Here is a 24,739-nt window from a genome sequence, read left to right on the forward strand (position 1 = left end):
GTGAAAAACATTTTTTCTTGATCCTACCATCTAGGATTCTTACTGAATTAATGAATATTTCATTGTTTATAATCAATAATTAAATGTTCTAATCATTTTTTACACAACTGCTATTAACTTTCTAGTACCTGTAAGTAGTATAAGTATCTTGAGTAGTATGAATAGCACTAACATCATGTATAATATCAGTTGCATAAATGGTATAAGTAGTATATGTACTATCAGTAGTACAAATACTACAAATAGAGTAAATTGCATTGATTTTACAAGGAGCTTCCTATTCATGTCAGAATAATTTGATAGTCGTATAGCAACTTACATGCAATTGAGTTTGTTCTCATTTAACTTGGTTAACCCCTTTTATTAATTTATCCGTACTATGTTCAAGCATACATGTTTCATACAAGCACAATAATAATAAAGGTACAAAATAGCCATCAAGTGCTTTCAGGTTCTCCATGACAACCTAGCTTGAATTAATTCATGAATTCAACTATTTAGTTATTAATTAAATTAAAACATAAGAAAAAGTAATGTATTGAAGATGCTTTATATCATACAAATCCTTACCATTTATTAATGTCATTGTTTTTGATTGTTTTAATTGAATTGGGAATAGATTTCTTCCATGGGAAAAGCATAGGACACGACATATGATTTGAATAGCGTGAAGGAATGATATATAGATTAATTCTTTATATGAATAATAGTATTTATTATATGGATTATTTGTACATGCTTCATATTTCACTAAAAGAGAATTATAAATAAATACCGCTTTTCCCATTTTAATTTAACAATAATAATCATTACCAATATATAAGAGTAAGGGGAAAATGTACAAGCTTTACTAATCCAATACACTAGTGAGTAGTATTGTTGTGAAACAAGAAAACGAATGTGAGGGGAAGGCAATCTCTTAGTAAAATCCGATAACCATACAGTAAAATAGTTAATTTGCAAAAATATCAATCAATTATTTCAAACTTGACTGTTCCTTTTGTAAATCTCAGTACATCGTCTCAGATTTTATGATTCATGCATTTTTATACCAATTGATCTCCTTTCACATTGTTTCCTTTTGAATCTTCTACTGAAATACATTCCTAAAGACTACTCGGTTGGGGTAAGCGTGACTATCGTAACCAATGGTTGGAGACTCTAGGTGAAATTTCTCAGAATCGATCACAATGGTGTAGGTGTACACACTCTTTACCTTCCCTTAAACTGTGAGATTAAAATTGGTTTATACCTTTACTTCTACTAACTAATTCTCTCTTCCTTATACACAATCTTTCGTTTATGTATCACTACCATTGCAGTAACTGTTTCTATGAATTCGATGTTCATTTTGTTGCACTAATGAGGTGTAGTAACTTGGATCGATGTATATATGTGCCTGGTTCTACGCTATAGCTGACTGACTGGCTGATTGACACCGTCACAATGAAGGTAATACTATATTTCTCTAATAAACACTTACTAAATCCACCGAAGAAGTATGGTAACATCCTGTCAACTATTGAATGTTAATCACATCAAACAAACACATCATTAGTTGAATTATTAATAAAGTAACGGAAAAATTCTTAAAGTTACTTCACTTACATGAAAATACATTGTTACCATTATTTTTATTCATGTAAATTAGGCATATTAGGACACTAAATTCAAACTGAAAGAGAGTATACAGAAAATATGGTAAATATTATAATAGAAATCTTAGTATTAATGGTTAAAAATCATTTCAACGGATGAATCGTAAGCATTATGAGAAACAAGAAGGAATATCAATTAGGTAACAATTAAGAACATCTTTACCATTACTTTTAGAGAAGTGTGTGTGTATTCTGTTACTATTTCCCAATTGCTCATATCGTGAGAGGATATTTTTGCTTGATGGACCTAAGAAGGATACTAAATTGATAATGTAAATGAAGATGGATGGCGGATAGCACTTGAATTCAGGATGAGCATTGTGTCCTATTTAGGAACCATCAGTACTGAGTTCGAGTCCCAGAGTGAACATCAACTGTGGAATGCCGGTATATCCAACTGATCAGTCCAAAACAGAACGAAACGTACATCCTAGATTTCACTGTTAACCACAATCCATCTTTATTTATAATGCTTTTGACATGAGGTAGTATCAAAGCAATCCTCACAGGATGTAAATATACTAATAAGAGACTGATCAATTACAATCCTAAACATTATTGAGAAAATTCAAACAAGCAAAATGAATTTGAATTGATAATGATCTAGACAATCGTATTACACAAGATACAACTATTTGACCCCGATCATTCACGGTCCTTATTTTCAATAATATTTAATGAGTTAAAATTATACTTTAAAGATCTTACACATTCAGGAATACAAATCTCTAGGATAAACTGAAGTGTCCTACTTTTTAAGGTAGGTTTTGTGGATAATATAGTAATTTCAATGGTTAAGATCATGAGAAAGTTGAAGCTAGACCACCATGGAAAGCCTGGAAGCACTGGACGGCCGTTTTGTCCTATTGTGGGACTGACTCATGATCTTAACCATTGAAATTAAACAATTCTTCAAGATTCATCATTAAACTTACTAATTCATAGTGATTTTTTAATTGAACAATCAAAGCATTGCAACAATATGTTCCATGCTAATAAAAGAAAGAATAGACAGAATAATAGTGACAGAATATACCATTAAAATGAAATGCTTTTTTCAAAGTAGGGATTGAATTTATTACCTTGATGAATTATGATTACATAATAGTATGAAAACAAAAAAACGGTGAAATATTGAAGAATATGACAAGTTGAATGGTTTTGTATAGACAAATGTAAAGGTTACAATTAGATAAATTTCATTCACGATATTAATTATATGTGTAACAATCAAACATTTCTATGTTCATTTCTATGTTCAACTCAGTTTAACTGGAAATATAGTAACAGTGAAAATTGGTACTTTATCATAATTTTATGAATCCACTACTGATTAACTGAAAAAAATTTATTTGATTTCTCTGAATTGAATGCTTTTCTTATTCTATTTGACCATATATGTCTTGGAAATATTGCTCACATTTGCTGGGATCACCGGGTAAGTAATAGTGAGGTCAGATGCAAGGTATTAAGAAATGATGGAAAATCAGTTGATGAGGTTGTGAATGTTCATCAACTGAAATGGTTGGGCCACTTGTTACGCATACCTGAACACCGATTACCACGACGTGCAATGCTAACCGGTGTTGGAGATGGTTGGAAGTTAGGGGCAGCCAAACCAAAATGTGGCATCAATGCTTGAAGTCACTAACTTTTAGTCTGAGGTCATGCTGAAAGATGAAGACTACTCAGTTGGGGTCCGCACGACTATCGTAACCAATGCTTTGAGACTAGGTGACATAGCTCAGAATCGATCACAATGGTGTAGGTGTATACACTGTCTGTCTTCCTCTAAACTAAGAGATTAAAATCGCTTCATATCTTTCTTTCTACGAACTAATTCTTTCTTCCTGTATTATATCCTTATATGCAATCTTTCTTTTATATATTACCACCATTGAATTAACTACTTCCATGAATTTGGTGTTCATCTTGTTGTGCTAATTAGGTGTAATATCTTGGATCGATGCATATGTGTTCCTGGACCTACGTTGCAGCTAACTGACTGTTTGACTTATTCAATATACCAAAGAACAGTGATGTTTCTGATAAATGAAAATCTTAATGAGTAACAGCATTAAGACGAACAGGTATATGATTAGGGAAATATTGATTCATGAGTCAATTTAAGCTAGACCACGATTGAAAAACTGGAAGCACTGGACAGCCGATTTGTCCTAGTATGGAACTCCTCAGTAGTGCGCATTCGCGACCTCGCATGTGGGACTCGATCTCAGGACCTTCGGTCTCGTGTGCGAACGCTTCAACTCTAGCCCATTGAATCCAGTGCTTCCAAATTTTCAATGGTGGTCTAGCTTACGTCGACTCATGAATTTAACTATTAAAATAACTACAATCTCCACAAACCTCCCATTTGATAAAAATATATTTTCATCAAGGAATTTGTATTGAATTGAGTTGTACAATATTCAGTTATCAAGTGACTGAACGTGATTAAGATCAAATATTATTGATCGATAATTACTTCTCTCTTAACTTCAACGATCTTACCGATAATAAATTTTGTCATACAACTAAAGGATATCGATAGTGAAACACTTGAGTAAGTTATTAGTGTGTACTTGAGATAATTGGTTAAAATTAAAATTTTCCTATAATAATGTAATTTATATTCCCTAAGGACATCTTGGGATTTTTATCAAGGTTATTTTTCTGTAAGTTATTGAAGGTTAAATGTGCATAGTCAAGTTTAATAACACCATTTCATTATATCCGTAATTTATAAGAATTACTCAAATATCATTTTTTTTAATCGTAAAACAGCAAAGTAATTTAACACTCGAAATCATGGATAATAAACCCTCTATCAGTGTGCAAATTCGAAACCACATAACAATTATCAAATATCATCAACATGTTGTTTCGGATGTTAGATCCTCGGAAATCCCTTTTGATACTTCGCATTTTTGTAATTTTATTATGGAAATTTGAATTGCTCATTTTCGCAGCGAAAGCGTCCATTTTTACCCTCATTTTGTGTTCCCCACCTAAAAGGACTTTAAATGTCATTGGTTCATCTTCTCTTTTAGTACGCTATTTCGTAACGTTTTTTAAGGACACTTTTCGTATTGTATTTATACTCATGAGTTGTATGCTTGTTCGTTCGGTCTTTCAGGCTACTTGTGAAATCATATATTTTTCCGGCTGAATCTGATCTTCTTCCTTTAGTTAGCAAGGTTAGGGAATAGTGGAATAGTCTAACTTGTCCTGTTGTTGTGTTGCTGACTTTCGTTCTGTTCGCCAGTCTTAGGTGATATCTTAATCCCTGGAACATAGCACATATAACCCTTTTTTAATAATTTTTCATCAAATTTATTGACGACGATTTTGAAGCCATCAAGAAATCATTTATAATACATTTTATGGCTGTATGAATGATGCATGAAACAATCTATTTGCACTGCGGTAAATAAAGTTATCTCAATGTTAAAATCGGGATATTAGTCATGAGTCAAGAATATCTATAAATTCTTACAAAAACCTCTACATTCATTTAAAGTTAATTATTTTTATCAGAAGGAATTTTGTTGAGATTGTAATAATTTCAACAGTTGAGATCATGAGTCTATTGAAGCTAGAATACCATGAAAAACTTGGAAGCACTGGACGGCCATTTCGTCCTATTGTGGGACTCCTCAGCATTGCGCATCCACGACCCCGCCTCGCGGAATTCACCAGTTCACCAGTACTATTCGTTTGCTGGATAAAAATGTTGATTAAAACGCGGTTATTTGTAATACAGTTTAAGACTTTTGCTATTTCTTATTTTCTATGTTTAACAATCTTTAGATCGTGTTTGTCACAGACTGATGTTAACTTTGAAACTATTAACAACCACGAAACATTGTACAGCTAATTTGTTTTAGTATAGGACCCCTACTCATAATCCTTCCAAGGATCAAAACCACGATCATTAGTTATCATTATACGAGTTTAACTAACAGAACCGTTGGATCAACATCATGTTGCACAATTTTAACTTCAATCAATCCGTGATATAGGGCAAAGATCATTCAATAATACTATAATGGTAATTATGAAACTTACGGAAGATTGTATAAACCATTTAGCTTCACAATCAACAAGACTAAATAAATGAAACGGAATTAAACGAAGATGATGACAATTTTGTTCCTGATTAAATTGTTCACAACCAATAGATAAAATATTCAAGCATTTTCCAATGATTTCGTTAACGAATCTAAAATTAAGTTTTCAGAAAACAGTTTTCATAATGTCAAGATGTACAATATATTACAAAGAAATATCATTTGAAGAGAAAGCACTCGAAGTGAAATTTCAGTAAACAATCAATTCATACTGATTCCGTACTTATTAGCAGTAAGCACAAATCATTATATCACACAGATAATGAATGTCTTGTCATGTGTATGGGATGTAATTGAATCAACAACCTTTTCAAACATATCAAAGTTGAACATTCATAATAGGCTAGATGAATCTATACAAAACACATGACTATGTTCATATGCAGTATCAAAGCTAAGCCTTAAGTATCATATCAGTAACAAGGTACACTACTGGATGAAGCCAATTATGCACCTAGTCAAAGTTTAGTCTATATATCTTTGTCTTGGTTATATGAACAGATCTATGCATACTAATGATCTGCAAACACATTATTCGGTTCGCCAACTACAGCTTCTTAATATTTCTCAATATTCTCACCCTCATAACAAATTCTGCTAGCGGGCAGCAAACCTGTTCATATCCAGATAGATTGAACGACCCCTAAATGTAGCAATTCAACAGTCAAGGAAGCATTAAAGCATTAAAACAAACAGATCTAATGATGAGAGAAATATTGATTCATTAAGGAATTTGTATTGAATTGAGTTGTACAAGATTCATTTACCAAGTGATTAAACATGAATAACATCAAATATTATTGATCGATAATTATTTCACTCATGATTTCAACGACCTTACCGATAATAACTTTTTTGGTGAGACTATAATTCCTGGACGACCTTTGAGCGACGCTGAAGTGGTCTTGAGAATGTCCACTCACTGACTAGGGCTAAATGAGTTCTTTAAACCTGTGTGAAGAATAAGGACTGTGATTTACAGTTGATGGTTAAGGATAGGGATTAGATTTAGGATTTTCATCACGAACTGCTATTAGCTAAAATGCCAAGACGCTATTTAGTAAAGTGGATAAAGAATTTCACGCCGAAATCCAAGACCTGTTTTCATAAATCTGATTGGTTCGTCCATAAATTATAGTCTCGGCAACCTTTTATCATAGGACGACAGGATATCGATAGTGAAACACTTGAGTAGGTTGTTAGTGTACTTTGGACATTCTGTTAAAGCTACAATTTTGGTATGATAATGTAACTTATATCGCCTAAGGTCATGCTTGTGGAATCATGTACAAGTCATCAGTTTTTGTATGAAGGATAGTGATACTGCCCGATTCCCTTAACTAAAGTGTGTGTACCAGGATTTGAACCCATGAGACAGTGATCAAAAGACAACAAGTTTGATTGCTACATAGCTGACTCTTATACTTAGATAAAAAAGAAATAGATTCATTCCCAAGTATCGTTTAAACACATAATTAGAGTTCAAAATTTATAGGAAATCGTTGAGATAGTCTAATTTTAGTTTTAAATCATGAACCGAATTCAGTCAAACAAACGTTGAAATAAAGTTACTCAAGGACTTTGCTTTTTTATAATTTAAATATATGCCATTATTTATATTGTATTCGTCAGAGATTGATCTCAGTTAGAGTTCTGACTGGTATTAAGTAGGACTGGACATTCATTCTGTTCTAGTATGGGACTCCTAAGAAATATACAACCATGAACTCACAAGGTATCAAGCCCAGAGTCTTCAGGCCTCGTAACGAATGCGATATCGTTAGATCATATTGCAAATCGACTAAAGATAAAAATTTAAACTAGTTACATAATGGTCAAGTGCCAACTGTGAGATTCGAAAGTTACAGATCCAATGGTGGAGATTTGTAGCTCAGGTGGATGATTTTGGTGGAGTTTTGTTCTCTGAGCTGGATGGTCCAATCCTCATTGAGATCTTGATTACATGTTATTTAAGTCTTATTGTTAGCGGGACATAGACTGGATTAAAGCAAGCTCAATGCACGATTGCTTTGGTGCACGCTGATTGGCTAATTCTCATCCAATCAGCACTAATCGATACTTGGAGAATACTCTGGAATCTTCGCATGTAAAAACTATAGATATACTAAGGTTTTCCCTATTGTGCTTCTTACTTCCATCTAACCTTGTTATTTGGAATATAATCTCTTTCCTGTTCAACCGTGTTCTGATTTGTGGACTTTTCGAGTGAATCGGTGTCCGAGACTACTAAGCAATAGGAATAGCTGGGTCATAACCGTAAGAAAGAGATTATAACACTTATATTAGAGTGAAACAATTGTCAAGCGTTTCATAGTGTTCAAAGATTGTCCAGCTCAAATTAGACTACATTGAAACGTTTTTTAAAAATGAAAAAAAGATTGACTCAATGTAAAATATATAATAATAATAATGTATACCAGCTTACTGTTCTGAATAACGAATCCAATAAAAAGGGATTGTTTGATGAAATTTATTCATTAAATAACACTAGTAAAACAAACAGAAGAAATATTCATTAAATTAAAAACTTACTACTAGTTACTACAACTATTATGGGATAACAATAAGTTTGATATTTCAACTTTATATGATATGAATCTGCTTTAAAATGTATAAAATGATGAATTATATTCTTTTGAAATTCTAGTTTTTGATTGAGATCATGAACTGATTGATGATAGATCCTCATTGAAAACCTGCAAACACTGGACGGCCATTTCGTTCTATTATGGGACTCCTCAGCAATGTGCATCCACAATCCCGATCACGGGATTCAAACCCATGACCTTCGGTCTCGCACGCGAATGCTTAACCTCTAAACCCGATGGGCCGGCATCCAATGATGTTAATGTCTAACCTAAACCATTCCACGAAATTGCGCGACTATCTCCCACTGTACCGAGGTAAATACCTGTCTCTACCCGACACGGATTAGCTCCACTGGTCACGGCTTCTGTTTTTATCAGATACGGAATGTAATTATTGTGATGTGAGGTATGTGAAATCTGATACTGATACACGTTATGCTATGCGCTAACCCCTCCTCCTAACTGACTACTTAAGGGAGAACATAAGAGTAAGCGAGAAAGTGTAATGAACTACCGAATCAGATACTTAAATACTTATTTATAAATATACCACTTTATCCTAAGGAAATTGACACATTGACCCCAAATGAAATGTACTTATCCTTTAGATCACTTCTGATTGTCATCGATTGACCTTTTCATTAGGCTACTTCTGACTGACTCTCCATATCAGTAATATGTTTGTAATAATACATGATGAATGTTAAATTTGAATGACAATATTTACGCAGTTACCAAACAGATTGCCTTCCTTGGATTCCCTATACATAACAACTGTATCACTCATGAGTAACTTATTTAGATTATATACTTATTTTCATTAGTTAATACATATGGGAAAGATCAGTTTGTGTTTACCTTCTACCAAGAGTTAACTTTTGTTTGTATTGTCAAGGTTATCATTTGGAATTTCAGTTTTTTATATAGGCCATTCATTATTTGTTGTAGAAACACTCATTTTATTTATGTTCATATGTAAATATTCCAAGAAGTCAAAACATTCTTCTAACTTTAAGCCACCTCGAATGAGTTATTCTAATGTATCTAAATCGTAAACTACCTTAAAAAAAAGAGCTGTTCAAGTTTTATGCCCCCAAATGCCCTGGTATGGTGGAGGGTGGGGAGAGTTAGCTCTCCTTCTCGAAATGCTCTCACATGGCCATGTGTATACAGCCAATATCGGGGAAGTCCTACTCAATGCCTTCTCGCAGCAGAGGTGTTGTTTACAAAACAATGTCCGGTGCTTTAACCCAGTTGGTGAGTACAGAAGATTCATCTAGGGGAGTTGGAAAACCCTGATTCCAAAACAATCGTGCATATTGGTTCCAGAATCCTGAGGAAACAGAAGGCGTATGAACCTATTGTCGATCACCTGCTACCATGGCACTGGATCTCCTAACGTTGTTCCACTGACTTGTGGATTAGACCTCTAGGTTTAATCCTCGGAGAGTGTCCCCCTAAGAAAATCACGTGCTTCGGTATGGGTGCCCGAGTTGTATTCCAGCTTTCACACAAATTATTTGATTTGTGTGGCCCATATATATTTCGTGCCTCCTTGTGCTAATGTTTATGTGTTTAAATAAATAAGTTTAAACCAAGTAGATTTTGCGATGATATTATAACAGTTGCACGTTCATCCTCCAAAAAAAATACTGTGAAAGTGCAATCGACAAAGAAAACCAATTTACGTTAGTTACTTGAATGTTCAAAACCAACAGAGAACAATTGTTTCTGTATGATCCTAGAAACACGCGATTGACTAGGATCAATTTGCATGATACTTAAGTTTAGGATATCCTGTCAATTACCTCTAACTACTTGGTATTACAGTATGTCGAACTCATAGTTAAGATGTTAGACGCATGGCCACATTACAATCTCATGGATAGAACTCGGTTGGGACTAAAGGAGTAAATAAAAATTATGCTACTAAGCGATCAATCAGTTGTAAACTTTAGATTTACACTTGTCAGGTTTCATGTGAATGTTCTTCCTATAAAGTATAGGATCTAACAACAATGTTTTGATGCTATTAGTCTCTAGTCTTTTGGATAAATGTTGACACTGGGGCAGCATTAAAATATACGAAAGACAGCTACTGTCTTAATTTAAAATTTTAAATTTTGAACTTGTGCCTTTCACACTGTCATCCTAGTCTAATACTCTTTGACCACTTCTCTCTACCTCATTTAATGCAAGCGAGAATTGGAATAGGCTAGGAAAAGAACCAGAACAACTACGTACAGAAATGAAAACACTAAGGATAACGTGAAAAACTCTCAGTATTTTCTTGACAAATTCCCTAGAATGGATTGATAAAAATGGACAAGTCAGTATACACGAAGTTAGTTATATACTAAGGATATTGTCGTTACGATATAATACAACTTACTGCTCTTAAAACTCTCTTGTTATGATTTTGTTGAAAATCAACACCGTCTTTAAGAAATGGATATTGATGAGCACTTTTAGTAAATTGTAGTTGTAGATATTCAACTAAAAAACAAACATTAGAAAACACGTTATATTAATATAACATAGTGTAGTTTTAATGGTTGAATTTATGAGTCGATGTAAGCTAGACCATCATTGAAAATCTGAAAACACTGGACGGCCAGCTCGTCCTAGTATGGGACTCCTCAACAATGCGCATCCACGATTCCACATGAGGGACTCGAACATAGGACCTTCGGTTTCGCGCGCGAACCCTTAACCTCTAGACCATAAACCCCTATTCTAATAACAACACAGTTTGTTAGCTGTTTTAAAATAAAATACTAACAAAAACCATTTTATTATCTAAATAATATTCGATCATGAAAAGTGATAGACAGACAGTGTTTAGCTGATCGCTTTAATCTAATAGTCACATCATCAATTTATTCGATTGAATGGAGTTAATCATAACGGCTAATTATTTACTTCTATGTTACTGGAATACTCCTGATTAGATTATTGATACTTATGCAATATTTTAAAGAAATAACAAATGCATTTTAGGAGTTTCCATTTTTTGTTAAAGACAGTTTTTATCACCAACTGAAATCAGCCAGAAAACGAGTGAAAATTAAGAAGCATTGAAATACTATTTAGGCCAGATTCTTTAGAAGTGCACATATATATCAAAGCTAACTGTCAATGAGCACATAATTACTACTATATTAGAAAATGTGTAGAGATAAGGTCAATTCAAAGGATTTCGTTTATACTTTTTGATATGCGGTAGAGATAAAAAGTGATTGGTCACTGAGTGTAGAAAAACAGCTACTCAGCTTACTAACTTATAAACATATGACTTTTCTTCTTATTGATTTCCACTACAGACTCACTGAGATTGATTGTTTGTTATTGTGTGAAATAAAGTTCTCAATTCTTGGTTGCAAATCGTGCATTTGATATAACATAGTCTAAGATGTGCACAGTGGATCGTTTTAGTAATTCTTTTTACTCGATCACCCGTCTTATTATCATGGTATAGTAATATTTCGTGCAAAAAAAAGAAAAATATTTTAACTCATCCGTTCTATCACTGTAATGAACGAGAAGTCAGTGGGAAAATTACAGAGTTCTTTTGTAAAATGTGAAAACCATACATTAAATACTTCACTTGCAAATCCTCCATCAATTGTCTCAAAATTCATCGTTCTTTATTGTTATTACAATTACTCTCTGTTTACATTCCCATTCTCTTTGATTCGATCTTTTCAACCTTCTACTGCTAAGCATTCCACTTTTGATTAGTGTTACATTCTACCTATTTATGTTGACATATAACACATTACTTTGTAACTGCAAAGCTGATATCATTTATTACTGAGTGATAACCATCAGTTGAACAATCATCACAAATCACCTGACTCAAACTTTGAAACATTATTATTATTACTCTTATTATTAGTATTATGTAAGCAAACTACTATGTTATATCTGTAGTGATGTTTTGAATAATTTTGTGAAATAAAAAGCAATTGATCGCTAAAATATTGAAAGAAGTAGTTCTACAACTGTAAAATACTACTTATTTACTTATTGGCATAGACGCAGGGTATTAGGGAATGATGGTAAATCAGTTGATGAGGTTGTGAATCTTCATCGACTGAAACGATTGCGCCACTTGTTACTTATGCCTGAACACCGAGTACCACGACGTGCAATGCTAACCGGTGTTGGAGGTGGTTGGAAGAAAGTTTGCGGCGGCCAAATCAAAATGTGGCATCAGTGCTTGAGGTCACCTACTTCTAGTCTGAGGCCATGTTGGGAGATACAGACTACTTGGTTGGCGTCCGCGTGACTATTGTAACCAATGGTTGGAGACTCTTGGTGACATTGCTGAAAATCGATCACAATGGCGTAGCTATATACACTCTCTATCTTCCCTTAAACTAAGAGATTAAAATCGCTTCATATCTTTCTTTCTACGAATTAATTCTTTCTTCCTGTATTATATCCTTATATGCAATCTTTCTTTTATATATTACCACCATTGAAATAACTACTTTCATGAATCCAGTATTCATCTTGTTATGTTAATGAGATATGGCAACTTGGACCAATGCACATATGTGCCTGGTCCTACGTTGTAGCTGACTGACTGACTGATAGATTAAAGTCTACGAAGAAAATATGATGTCAAAACTTTCTGTGAATATGAAAACATACACCACCTTAGTTAAATATCATACGAATAATTCACTTGATTAATTTGAAGAAGAAAAAAAAGATAAATTCCTGGAGTCACTTCATAATAACAATCGAAAACAAGTGTAATCAATCTTAACTACAAACTTACTTAATAAACTGTAAGTTTCACGAATATTTGGTGGTGTAGTTGAAAGTCCTTTGCTTATATACCGTAATGAAAGACTCTAAATTAAATGTGTTTAAAAGAAAAAGAGTAAATGAATCATAATGAAATCCGTTCGTTTGTAATGAAAGAAACTAGGATAACTAAAATTTCAGTGTCACAATCATGGCTATCCCGTTTTTTGCGTAGTAATTTCGAGTCAACTTCATATCTATCTATTCTATTAATAGATGATTGAAGGAAGTTAAGAAAAGTAATGTATACGGTATATTATAATATATCAGAAAAATATCTTACTTTTGCTAGTCATTATGTCATAAATGAAATGGATTTGATATCATCTGAGAAACAGTCGAAAGAGAATAAGCAGCACTGGACAGTTATTTAGTCCTAGTAGTTAACGCCTTACAAATATGCACTCGTGATTCCACCAGAGACAAAACTCAGCACCTTCTAATATTATAGACAAAGATATATAAATTCAAAGTTTATGTGTGTCCGATTAGTCTAGATGTAAGGTAAGTAGTTACTTACCAATGGCAATGAGTTATATCGCATTATGTCCAGAATTGATCTAAGTTAAAATTGTAAGCAACTAGATCCCAATTATATAGTCTAAGCGTACTGTACTAGCTGCTAAATCAGAAAAACTTTGGTTTGGCTATATATCTGTAAGGTTATAAATGTTAATTGTTGAGGAGTTACATAGTATTAAAAAAGACAGTAGTTTAGAACACCTTGAGTTTCTAGTAGTCCCCCTACTCTTTGCCAGTTGAAATCAATCAATGATGAAAAACCAACATAAATAGTTTAATTTGTAAGGTTTGAGTTATATCTTTACTGATATTCTTAATTGGATTTTCATCAGTCTTAGTTAGCATACATACACTCTGTCCAAATTGCTTAGATAAAACCATTTTGTCTCAAATTTCATAGAAAATATAGATTGTGAGTAATACTACAATCCAGGATACGTGTTTCGATCCACTTCAGACTAGTCTGCTGGATGTACCCGCCATGAATATCAACTACGAGATAACTCAAACTCTTGCGAATTGTATAAATTTCATATCCGTTGCACAAGTATAAAGCTCATAGAATCAGTAGCTTAATGGACAATAAGCTCGGTGTCTTCAACAAATGGTATTTAGTTCAATTCCCGGCGTCAATATCAAAACTGAGATCCAAGGACATTTCATAGACGATTGGAGGTAATTAGTTTTACAAGTCAGTACCACTCTCCAATAAATTAAGGCCTTGCCTACCGTATCAATTTAACTTCAGAAACATTATATACCATTCTAAGCAGAAATGGATCGTGGAATTCAGGACGAGCATTTCATCCTGACACCCGAACCCAGTACCTTTTGCTTCAAACACTATCGAGTTACCGGAGTAAACATCAACTTTGGGATGCAGGTACATCCAGCTGACCAGTTCCATATAGGACGAAACTTACATCCTGGATTTCACTGTTTACCACCATCCATCTCTGCTTAGAATTTTTGTGATTTAAGGCGATATCGAGGCAATCCGCACAAGATACACTTATGTTAATAGGAGACTGATCGATTTCAGTCCTAAACGTCAATGGGAAGATTCAAAAATCAACACAAGATGAATCACATACCACTCCTTACAAGATTTTAATATATTGTCACTTTTAATGCCTAAACGCCTATAAACTATGATACAACGAAAAATCTGAACAAGTAAATATGTCGTCATCAACACAACTTGTTAAATAATGTCATAATGGGAAAGAAATACAGGAAAATTATAACCTAACATACAGAAACAGTATAATGGCATTGATGATGATGACTTTTTGTAACATTTTCACAATCTCTTAACATTATTTTCTGAAAACAGAATAAACGATTAGGAAGTAAACTATTACAATCAATCTTCGAAAAAGTGAATATTCCAAGATGACCTTGAGAGACATGCCAAAAAATGATGCCTTCCGATTAGCCACACCACAGAAAGATATTTCTTCTTGAGGTATATGGAAAAGAAACAGGATTGGTAGTAGCCTTGGTGACCTAGGATTATGATTACTGAAACACAACGTTTTAGTGAAAAGTTCTTGATGTGTTAGCCACGAACTTGAAAGGCCTTTCATCAGCGGAGCAAATCCATGAGACAAGGTTGATTTATAGGCATGTAAAAATATATGAACACTTGAAGTTTTACGTAAACTAAACCAACATTTTGTGAAGCAGACATGCCAATACTTATTCACAATAATAATTTGTAAATATGAAACTTAAGAGAACACACTAAATAAATTAAATGGGAAAAGTAGATAATTTCAATGGCTGCTTTTATACTGTATGAATTGGTTAAGAGGTATATCGAAAACAACCAACCACTGCCAAACTAAAGTCGATCAGAACCGAAATTGACATCAGTTCTTAAAATCATCAATATATGGTAGCAGCCATATCAAGAGATGTAAACTCTGATAGTTGAGATTATACAAATTATCGATGTGGAAGTTTTAAGACCGTAGGTAATATAACCTGGAAACGATGACAACACAATAGATCTATCCTTCTTTTTGTCTCAATATGGAACTTCTAAATTGTGTGTAACTATCAACCCTGCTACGGACAGAACCCAAAACCTTGTAGTCTTATTATGGTAGCTTAACCATCAGATATGCCATAATAATACCATAGTTTTTCAATTGACTGATCACTAAACAGTGATTAATATGATGTTTGTACAGTCCTTTGGTGTTGATAGAATTCTGTCAACGAAACTGCATTGTAAACAACAGTCTGAGTGACCTGGCGTCGTTTGCAATGTGTTGAAATATTAGGTAGGTTGAAGACTATTCCTTTCCAGAAAACTCCTTGATTTGAATTTCCCGTTAGTTGGCACTGTATTCACCACTAACCATAAAATAAAATAATTTTACCAATATTAGACAAAATAACTGTATGAACTGTTTATTAAATTTACTTACCCATAAAATATCATCTTCATCATTTAAAGCATCGGCTAAACCACGTCTTAAACCACCAGTTGTAATCATTTTCATATTACTAGTTATATGAGCATTACTACTATTATTATTTTTACTAGTAGTATGGATTGATATTTCCTTAGTATTTTCATGATTATCATCAGTTGAAAGGTTTTCTTCAGTTGGCATACTTTGCTGAATACCACTGAATGTTTTTGACTTCAGTGATGATGATGATAAGGATAATGATGAGACTGTTGGTATTTTCTGGGGAGTTTTTTTGTCAATGTTAATCTTATCTACTATATCAGGAGTATTTGTTACTGAATATAACTTAGGCAAATTATTATTTATCGTGGTTCGATCTTGACTAACCAATGAAAATGAAGATGACAATGGTGATGATAAAGTTTTTGTTATTGTTTGCTTCTCTGTTGTGAACGAAGTTGTTTTTATCAAAGGTTGAGACTGTGATGTTATATTCTGATTTAAATATATCCAAACTTCACAAGCTTGTACATCAATGATTGGTAAATGAACTAATTGTTTTAAAGCTTTTTGACGACAATCTAATCGACTAGAACGACTATCTAAAGCACTGGCTAAACTAATTAATTGATCTTGATTCATTACTGTAAATTCAACCTAAATAAGAGAAGAGAATGAAAGGAAAGAAAATATAGATTTGTAAAAGAAGGAAAAAATTAGTTACGGATAAAAAGAAAAGATAATTATATATTTAAGGTAGTACTCAACGAACATGTCGGATTTCACCTATCAGCAGATCGTTGAGCAACATTCCGAATTGATTGAATCTAGAAATGTAAACCAAAAAATGTTGACACAGCGGTATAGAGATTAAATACTCTCTGGAAGACTTGTAGGTACTGGATTTAGTTCCTGGTAGGGTTGTGAATGTACACGGCTAAGGGGTTTAGTACAAAGTGAAACAGTTATCCAGTGTCTCTTGGTTTGTAATGGTTGTCTGATCAAAGCCAATTCGTGATAGAAACTATGAAATGAGTTAGCTATTCACTTGGTGGTTATAACTAATTTTAATTAAAGTAACCATCAATCTGTACAAATTAAAGACTGATTCCTTATGAGGGGGTTTTACTAGATACCTTACTATCTGGAAGTAAAGAGTGAGGTATACAAGTTTTTATTAAGATATTCTAGGAAATACTGGCTTATGTACATGAAATTTTCAATTTATTTAACAATATCAAGATATCTACTTGCTATAGTCAAAAATATAACTGTGAAAAGTGACTATTTTTCCCCAAATACCCTGATACGGCCCAGGGTGGAGAGAATCCACATTTCCTCTCCAAATGCTCTCACATGGCCACGGGTATATAGCCATTGCCAGCGAAGTCCTACTCAATGCTTTCTCGTGGAGGGGGTGTTGTTTATGAAATTTAGAGGACGAAAAGCGAATATTCGGTGCTTTAACTGGGTTGATGGACATGGAGAATCCACCTAGGAGAGTTGGAAAACCCTGATTTCAAACCAATGGTGCAGATGGACTCCAGGATCCTGAGGGTACAAATGGCGTGTGAACCAATTGTCAGTCACCGGCTACCATGGGACTGCATCTCATGACGTTCCTCCACTACCTTGTGGATCAGACCTTTAGGTTGAAGGCGCCGGGCGTGACTCACCAAGAAAACCACCTGATTCAGCCTGGGCCCCTGAGAAGTATCATAGCCCACAGACAAATCAAGTGATTTGTGTGGTGCATATGTATTCAATGCTCCTTTTTACCAATATTTATGTGTTCAAGTAAATAAATAAGAAGTCAAAAGTTAAGTTAACAATATATCTACGCACAGTTTATCATTTGTCTACTATTTACTAGTTTTGAAAAGTTTGTAATTTTTGAATGGAAAATTATTGTTACCTACACAAACACACCAACAACTGTAGATGCTTTCTTAATGTAGCAAACTGGCTTCCTTTAAAGTTACGACTCAATTGAACGGTTAGAACACTTATGATATTAAATTTTACCAAGTCAGATAGGTCACTTAAAAAGTGGTAAGACTAAAAACGGCTGTAAAGTGTTTATGTCACATAATAACAGTTTTCTATTTACAACAGAAGGAAGGAAGTTACAAATAGTCGGCTCCGAAATACCACACCTCAATTTATCCCATAGGTTTTCATCCTCAGAAGTAAGGCCTTGAAAGTACGAACATAACGGATCAAACAGCCTGCAAAAACATCGTATGTGACCAACCTTAAGAAATTATTTTTTGGGCTTTGAGGTAATGCTTCGTGGTCTCTTAGACCACTAACAATACAATTTTCTTTTCATTTCCCTGAAGAATAATTATCCTTCTATAGTGTTGAACAACCATCATAAGATGCTAATCGCCCATATACTCGAGATCCCCTAACAGCATTGATAACTTACTGCACTTTAAGACTGTATAACTTTTAGATGGTCTATGGTATTCATTAATTGTCCTTTATCTTCATTATTAATTGACGATGGAAATTATCTCTAAACTGAACTAATCACCGGTGAAATTAAAAAAGTATTATCGTATTACAAACAAACAGTAAACATTTGAAGTTAGTGATATAATTATCATACATCATACTTGTATAAATGACCTATTCATAAGCGTTTATGCTTTTGTGACAATATTGTTTAGTTGAACTACCCCTCATTCAACCAACACTATTATAAACTGATAAAAAAACATTCAAATATGAAATACACTGTAGTGAACGAGAACACAAGTGAGGACAGTCGAATGTATTTGAACACGAAATTACAGAACATCTTACTAAAATCTGAGAACCATACAGTAGATACTTCAATTGCATTATGTCAAACAATCGTTTCAGATTTCATTGTTCTTTCATTTCCACAGCAATCATTCACTGTTCTCGTTCTATTTTCTTCGATCCTCTTAACCTTCTGCCTCCAGGCATTCCGCTGTCGATTAATGATACATACTACTTATATCTGTCGAAATCGTTTTGTCCGTTAGAAATGATTACTGCACCTCTAAGATATTTGCTATCCCTAATCGTCTTCTTTATTTATATACAGAGTGGTGTGGATGAAGAACATAAATGCAATTAAATCTGAGGATTGAAATGAAATTTTTAGTAAAAATTACATTGTATTATACGGCATACATTCAATAAATGAATCAGTCATCATTAATACAGAGCCTACTACATAACTTGCTATATCATATTAGCACGATCAGATGAATTTTAAAAAGTGAACACTAATGTCATCGAAATAATATAGTAACAATGATCATGAAAAAGATTAAACATTGAGAATATGGTACAAAAAGACATTCTGAAAAGGTATGTATAAAGGAATAACGGAATTCAAGATCTACAGTAAGATAAGAAATGAGTATATCTGCGCAACTCTGGCCAATACTGAGCTATGTCCCACAAAATCTCCAATTACTAACTGCGGTTATCTCATGAACTCAAAACTAAGTAGTTGGCACTGATCAACATAGCTCAAACCTACAGTCGGTGATTGGATAGATTAATCACAAGTCTTGACCTGGTAGCACCAAACTCTCCTCCATCCTGCTCCTACAGCCTCGAACACTGTACACCAAAGTAAGTGGCAGTTAGGTACTCACTTACTTACTTACGCCTGTTACTCCCAATAGAGCACAGGCCGCAAACCAGCATTCTCCAACCCACTCTGTCCGGAGCCTTCATTTCTAGTTCTATCCGATTTTTGCTCATTTCTCTCATATCTATCTCCATTTCTCAATTTAATGTGTTCTTTGGTATTCCTCTTTTCCTTTAGCCTTAAAGATTCGATGTGAGAGCTTGCTTTATGACACAGTTAGGTGCTTTCCTCAATGTGTGTCCTGACAGTTAAGTACATATAAATCATATCGCCACCACATCCGTTGAAGATAAATTATCTCATTGAACAATATATCAATATATCTAGTATCCTATACTTAAATCTCTTAAACAACAGAGAGTAAACACTAAAAATATCAACCTTTTAAGTTCTAATTGTTGGGGTGATCCAGAAAATCGCTTGCAAAAGACAAGCAAACATCGGGAAATACTAAGAAGCGTTTCATCCAATCAGCGTTCACTTGAAGTTTTTACCAAAAATATCAAGGAAGTGAAACGTCACATGTAGAGGTTCTGTTTGGTTGGTTGCTACACTCCTACTATGTTTAGTAGCATTCCAGAATCTTCTAGCAACCCAAGGATATTTAAAATATTATAAAAACCCTGTATTTTCTGTATTAAAATGAACCTTGGAGTAAACTACTTCTTGTATACTTTGAGTCTTCTCTCTCGTGTTCAGGTCGCTGTATAGTTCTAGCTTGGGGGTTACAGAATAACTTAGGAGACGAATATGGCTTATCACTATGACTTATCACTAAATACAAATGATAAACTAATCAAAACATGAATTTTTAATTCTTACATTATTAAAACAACTGGATAGTGTAGAATCAGCATCACTAAATGAATAAATTGTGTTATGAATATTTGAAGGGCTATTTAATAATGAATATTGTAATAAATTTTGATTAGAATTTTCTAAATTATTGATTTTGTGTTTATTTTTTTGATGATGATGATGGTGATGAGAAATTTTATTGATTTGTTGTTTTAATGTATTGGACATTATCGTTGATTTTATTGATGGTGATGATATTGGGCATAATGTTAATGAACTATCTTCAGTTGATGTTGATGAGGATGACGATGATGGTGATGATGATAAACAGAATGATGCATCGGAACATGATGAATTTGATGGGATACATACAGATGAAGAATTAGAAAATGATGAATAACGACGTGAACTATTTGTTTTCAATTTGATTTCATTATATGAACAATGATTATTGTCATTAACATTTTCATAATTAGTATTATTATCATCATGATTATTATGAATGTTCAAATTATTTTGTAAATTAACAGATTGCTTTATGTAATGATTAGATGAATTGGATGGTATCAATTGTAAACCATTAAAATTATCATTTGGTTGTGGATTACTTTCATTATTATTACATTCAGATTGATTAAATAATGTTGTAATTAAATTCTCATAATCATTTGGTTGACATGAATTCATTATATTTTGTAATTTTTCTTTGAATTGCATCAATAGGTTTTCATAACTAAAATAAATTAATAAATCATCATTATAATTTTATTAATTGAAATCATGAGTCAATTGAAGTTAGATCATTATGAAAGACCTAGAAGCATTGAACTGCTGTTTCGTCCTATTGTAGGCCTCTTAAATAGTGCGTATCCACAATTCCACCTTGCGAGATTTGTACCCAGGACCTATCGGTCTCGCGCATGAACACTTAACCTCTAAACCACTGAGCCGGCATCATCATTATGTTTTAATGGTTTGTATTTTCTAGTTTTCGATGTTAAGAACTTCAGTTGATCTGTATCTCTCAAAAATGAAGAAACACAAACACTTACAAATAATAAAATTCAAGTTTATTTCATAAGCTAGTAGCTATTTTGACTCAGTAGCTTAGTGGACAATGTGTTAGGCAATTAAAGCGAAAGGTAATTGATTCGTGTCTCATCGAGAACATCAACATTGAAGGAAAGGTTCACGCTGCAGACAATTCTCAAACAGGATGAAGTGTTCATTCTGGATAACATTGCTAGCTATAATTCACCTGTTAGTAACAAATGTTACGATAAGTAGATGTAATAATTCATTAGTTATTTTCAAATCTTCATTTTTATGTTTGATAACTCGTTTGTAACCAGTGTTGAACAATTCGTAAATAATTTAAAAATTGAATTCATGAGTCAATTAAAGCTAGACCACCATAGAAAACCTATAAGCACTGGACGGCCGTTTCGTAAATAACTGAATACTTTAATTAGCTAATATGCAGTCATTCATTCAATTGGTCAATGTTTTACTGTTTGAAGTCGAAAAAGCATCATATATTCGTCAAAATAATAAATGTTTCAAAATACTGGTTCCTAGTTTTAGTATGAACCTCATTGATTGATAGCTCTGAAAAAATATCAAATTCAAGTTCTTTTTTCTGTCATCACTTATAAAATAAAAGTTGAAAAGATACTCACAATGTCAAACAACGTTTTACTTAACAAACTATAAACAAATTATTTTTCTACAAATAATCGCCTTACTCAAATTAGTTTATTCTCTTGAAAACAATAATAGGGTAGCCTGTCAACCTTAAACTGATTCTTATATTAGGAAAAGTGTATTGTCGTTTGTGTGAGCGCCAATAGTAACTAATTTCGACAACGTCAACAGAGTAAATGAGGTTTGATTCTGAATTAAAATGCTTAAATTTAAAGACATAAAGGAATGACCTACACCACAAATTGAAGAATAAAACGGCTACAATTTACGCTCCATAGATATTGATACACCACAAAGTTGTTTCACAGAGAAAGCTCGCCTGTTATAAATTTGATTTGATTGGTGTAGGAGTATACAGAAAGAAATTTTGATCTTATTAGGGTGTTGGACAATAACACAATCTCAAGCAGAATGTGACATTATATCATCTTCACGTAAAATAAATGAAAAAGCCTCATAAATATAGCAGATAAATTCCTACAGTCTCCTGACATAAATTCATTGATGCATTTAACAGATCAGAATAGGCGAATCAATTCGACTTAAAGACATTAACCGGTCGGAATGTTCCACTAACCTGTTAACTAATCAGTCAGTCAAACACAAAGTTGAACTTCATATGAACATGTATCAGTCCAAATTACCATACCGTATTAGCATAGAGGGATGGTATGGTATTATAGGCGGTAACACTAATAGTAGTAGTATCAAAGATCAGGGTAGGAGTTATGATATGTGAAAATATGGACTCGAGTAATCAAAAAGATTTCTTCAAGACAAATAAGAACCTTAGAGCCCAAAGTATGAAGAACAGTGAATGCACATGCGCTACTGTGAACGACTCTCACATTATTGGGCACGATAATTGCATGCCCAAACCTCGTAATCCCTAGTTAAACACACCGCTCAGTCTGCTAAATAGTGACTGCAAAGAGTGATACCACTTCTTGGTTTGCTTGCTTCTAGGCTTTCTTCTTAATTACTTCTTCGCCTGCAAACGTTTAATTTCAAGGCAGGTCGCAGTAAAGCATATGTAATATGGATCTTGACGCCTTCAATGAATAAAGGTTCACTACCTCACCAACCTTTTTACCATGTTCACTAACAACCTGCGTCTAATATCAGCGTTGGTCGCTTGGTAGTTTCAACATACACGAGTAATGCTTCGAAAAAATTCATGGACAAATACTGTTCTATTTTTAAAAGCCACGTTTCAAAGCCAAAAACCAAAGCAAACTACTATGCAGCACACTCATTTTGTGATTAGATGACAGACAACCCGTCTACAGCAAAAGTCAGGTAAGTTGTCAAAGCCAACCTATCTTTCTGAATTGATTAATCTGTACGTTACCAATGTCTTTACCAAAGTATCGATTCTATTTCAAGTAGCAAAACGTTTTCTTGAGAGGATCCAGATTAATGATAAGTAACTTTAAAATATATTGTCCACTACTTTTAGCGAGTTTGGGTTAGCTTCGATGATACAATCAAGTTGCAACATACTCTCCAGAAAAATAAGACAATAAATAAAATAGCAAACCTGGGTAACAGCCTGATCATTGACAAAGTGTCAAGATTATTGCGTTTATCAAAACTGGAATCAAAAGATGGAGTTTTCAGGATATCATTGGCAACTCTGTTCCATATTTTGTCATGAACCAAGGTATCGAATATTGAAAGTCTGTGATAACAGTATTGAGAAAATTAAGTGCAACTTACTTTAATTCAACTAGAGCTTTAGAAATTTCATGTTTCCGTGAAAATGATTCGTTCATATTCTCGTAATAATAATCCTTGAAACAACAATTATACCTGATTTCAAAACCATAAGGGATTTAAGTCGACAAATTTCAACCATTTACTCAAAAAACTAGTGAGTTCGCTCTACCATAATCCAATAAAAAAATGTAATGATATAGTGGTGCTTCTAGAAATTATATGAAAAACACGTATTATATCACTCATCTGACTTTTAACCACAAATTCGAAGATTAATATTAAACCGATCAGTTATCTACAATTTAAAACCTCTTGTTACTGCAGCCTTAACGTCACAATATGTCAGAATAAACAATAAAATCTAAATAGTATTACCATATCTCAAACCATATCATTTATTTGAGTAACAATATAATGTAAAATTATTGAGTGTTTACAGAAAACAGACTAAACCGTGCAGTGATAACAGTGTTTATAGTCATCAACATGCGATCTACCAAATGGGTAGTTGAATTCAATACATGCTAAATGATCAAAACACTAATCGGTCCTGATTTGTTTCCTCACATGACTAACGTATTGTTCCAGAAACAAGGGTTCAGAAGTCGTTGAAACTTATCGAGACGATGTGATACTAAAATTAAATCCAAATAGAAAGTTATCTCCATGAAACCCATTAGAGATTCGATTAAGTTCTATTTCACATTTTATGCTCAAC

General features: G+C 33.4%; 1 protein-coding gene across 3 annotated transcripts in view; it reads right to left on the bottom strand.

Moving 5' to 3' along the window:
• Positions 1-24,230, bottom strand: part of MS3_00009083 (uncharacterized protein) — a 75,323-nt gene extending 51,093 nt beyond the window's left edge. For 2 of the 3 annotated variants that reach the window (XM_051217420.1, XM_051217421.1), the window contains exons 1-11: positions 24,022-24,230; positions 23,843-23,983; positions 20,623-21,331; positions 16,176-16,820; positions 13,187-13,262; positions 10,790-10,893; positions 8,235-8,296; positions 5,727-5,880; positions 2,594-2,650; positions 1,609-1,675; positions 571-750 (exon numbers count right to left, since the gene is read on the bottom strand). In XM_051217420.1, the coding sequence (XP_051064816.1) occupies positions 571-750; positions 1,609-1,675; positions 2,594-2,650; positions 5,727-5,880; positions 8,235-8,296; positions 10,790-10,893; positions 13,187-13,262; positions 16,176-16,820; positions 20,623-21,331; positions 23,843-23,983; positions 24,022-24,077 (2,251 nt within the window). In that variant the 5' untranslated portion in view covers positions 24,078-24,230. Of the gene's footprint in view, positions 1-255; positions 751-1,608; positions 1,676-2,593; positions 2,651-5,726; positions 5,881-8,226; positions 8,297-10,789; positions 10,894-13,186; positions 13,263-16,175; positions 16,821-20,622; positions 21,332-23,842; positions 23,984-24,021 lie in introns of those variants that run through there. The other variant, XM_051217422.1, reaches the window with a different exon arrangement.
• Between the last annotated feature and the right edge of the window lie 509 nt (positions 24,231-24,739).

Source organism: Schistosoma haematobium, chromosome 5, assembly GCF_000699445.3.
Source record: "Schistosoma haematobium chromosome 5, whole genome shotgun sequence".
Taxonomy (NCBI): domain Eukaryota; kingdom Metazoa; phylum Platyhelminthes; class Trematoda; order Strigeidida; family Schistosomatidae; genus Schistosoma; species Schistosoma haematobium.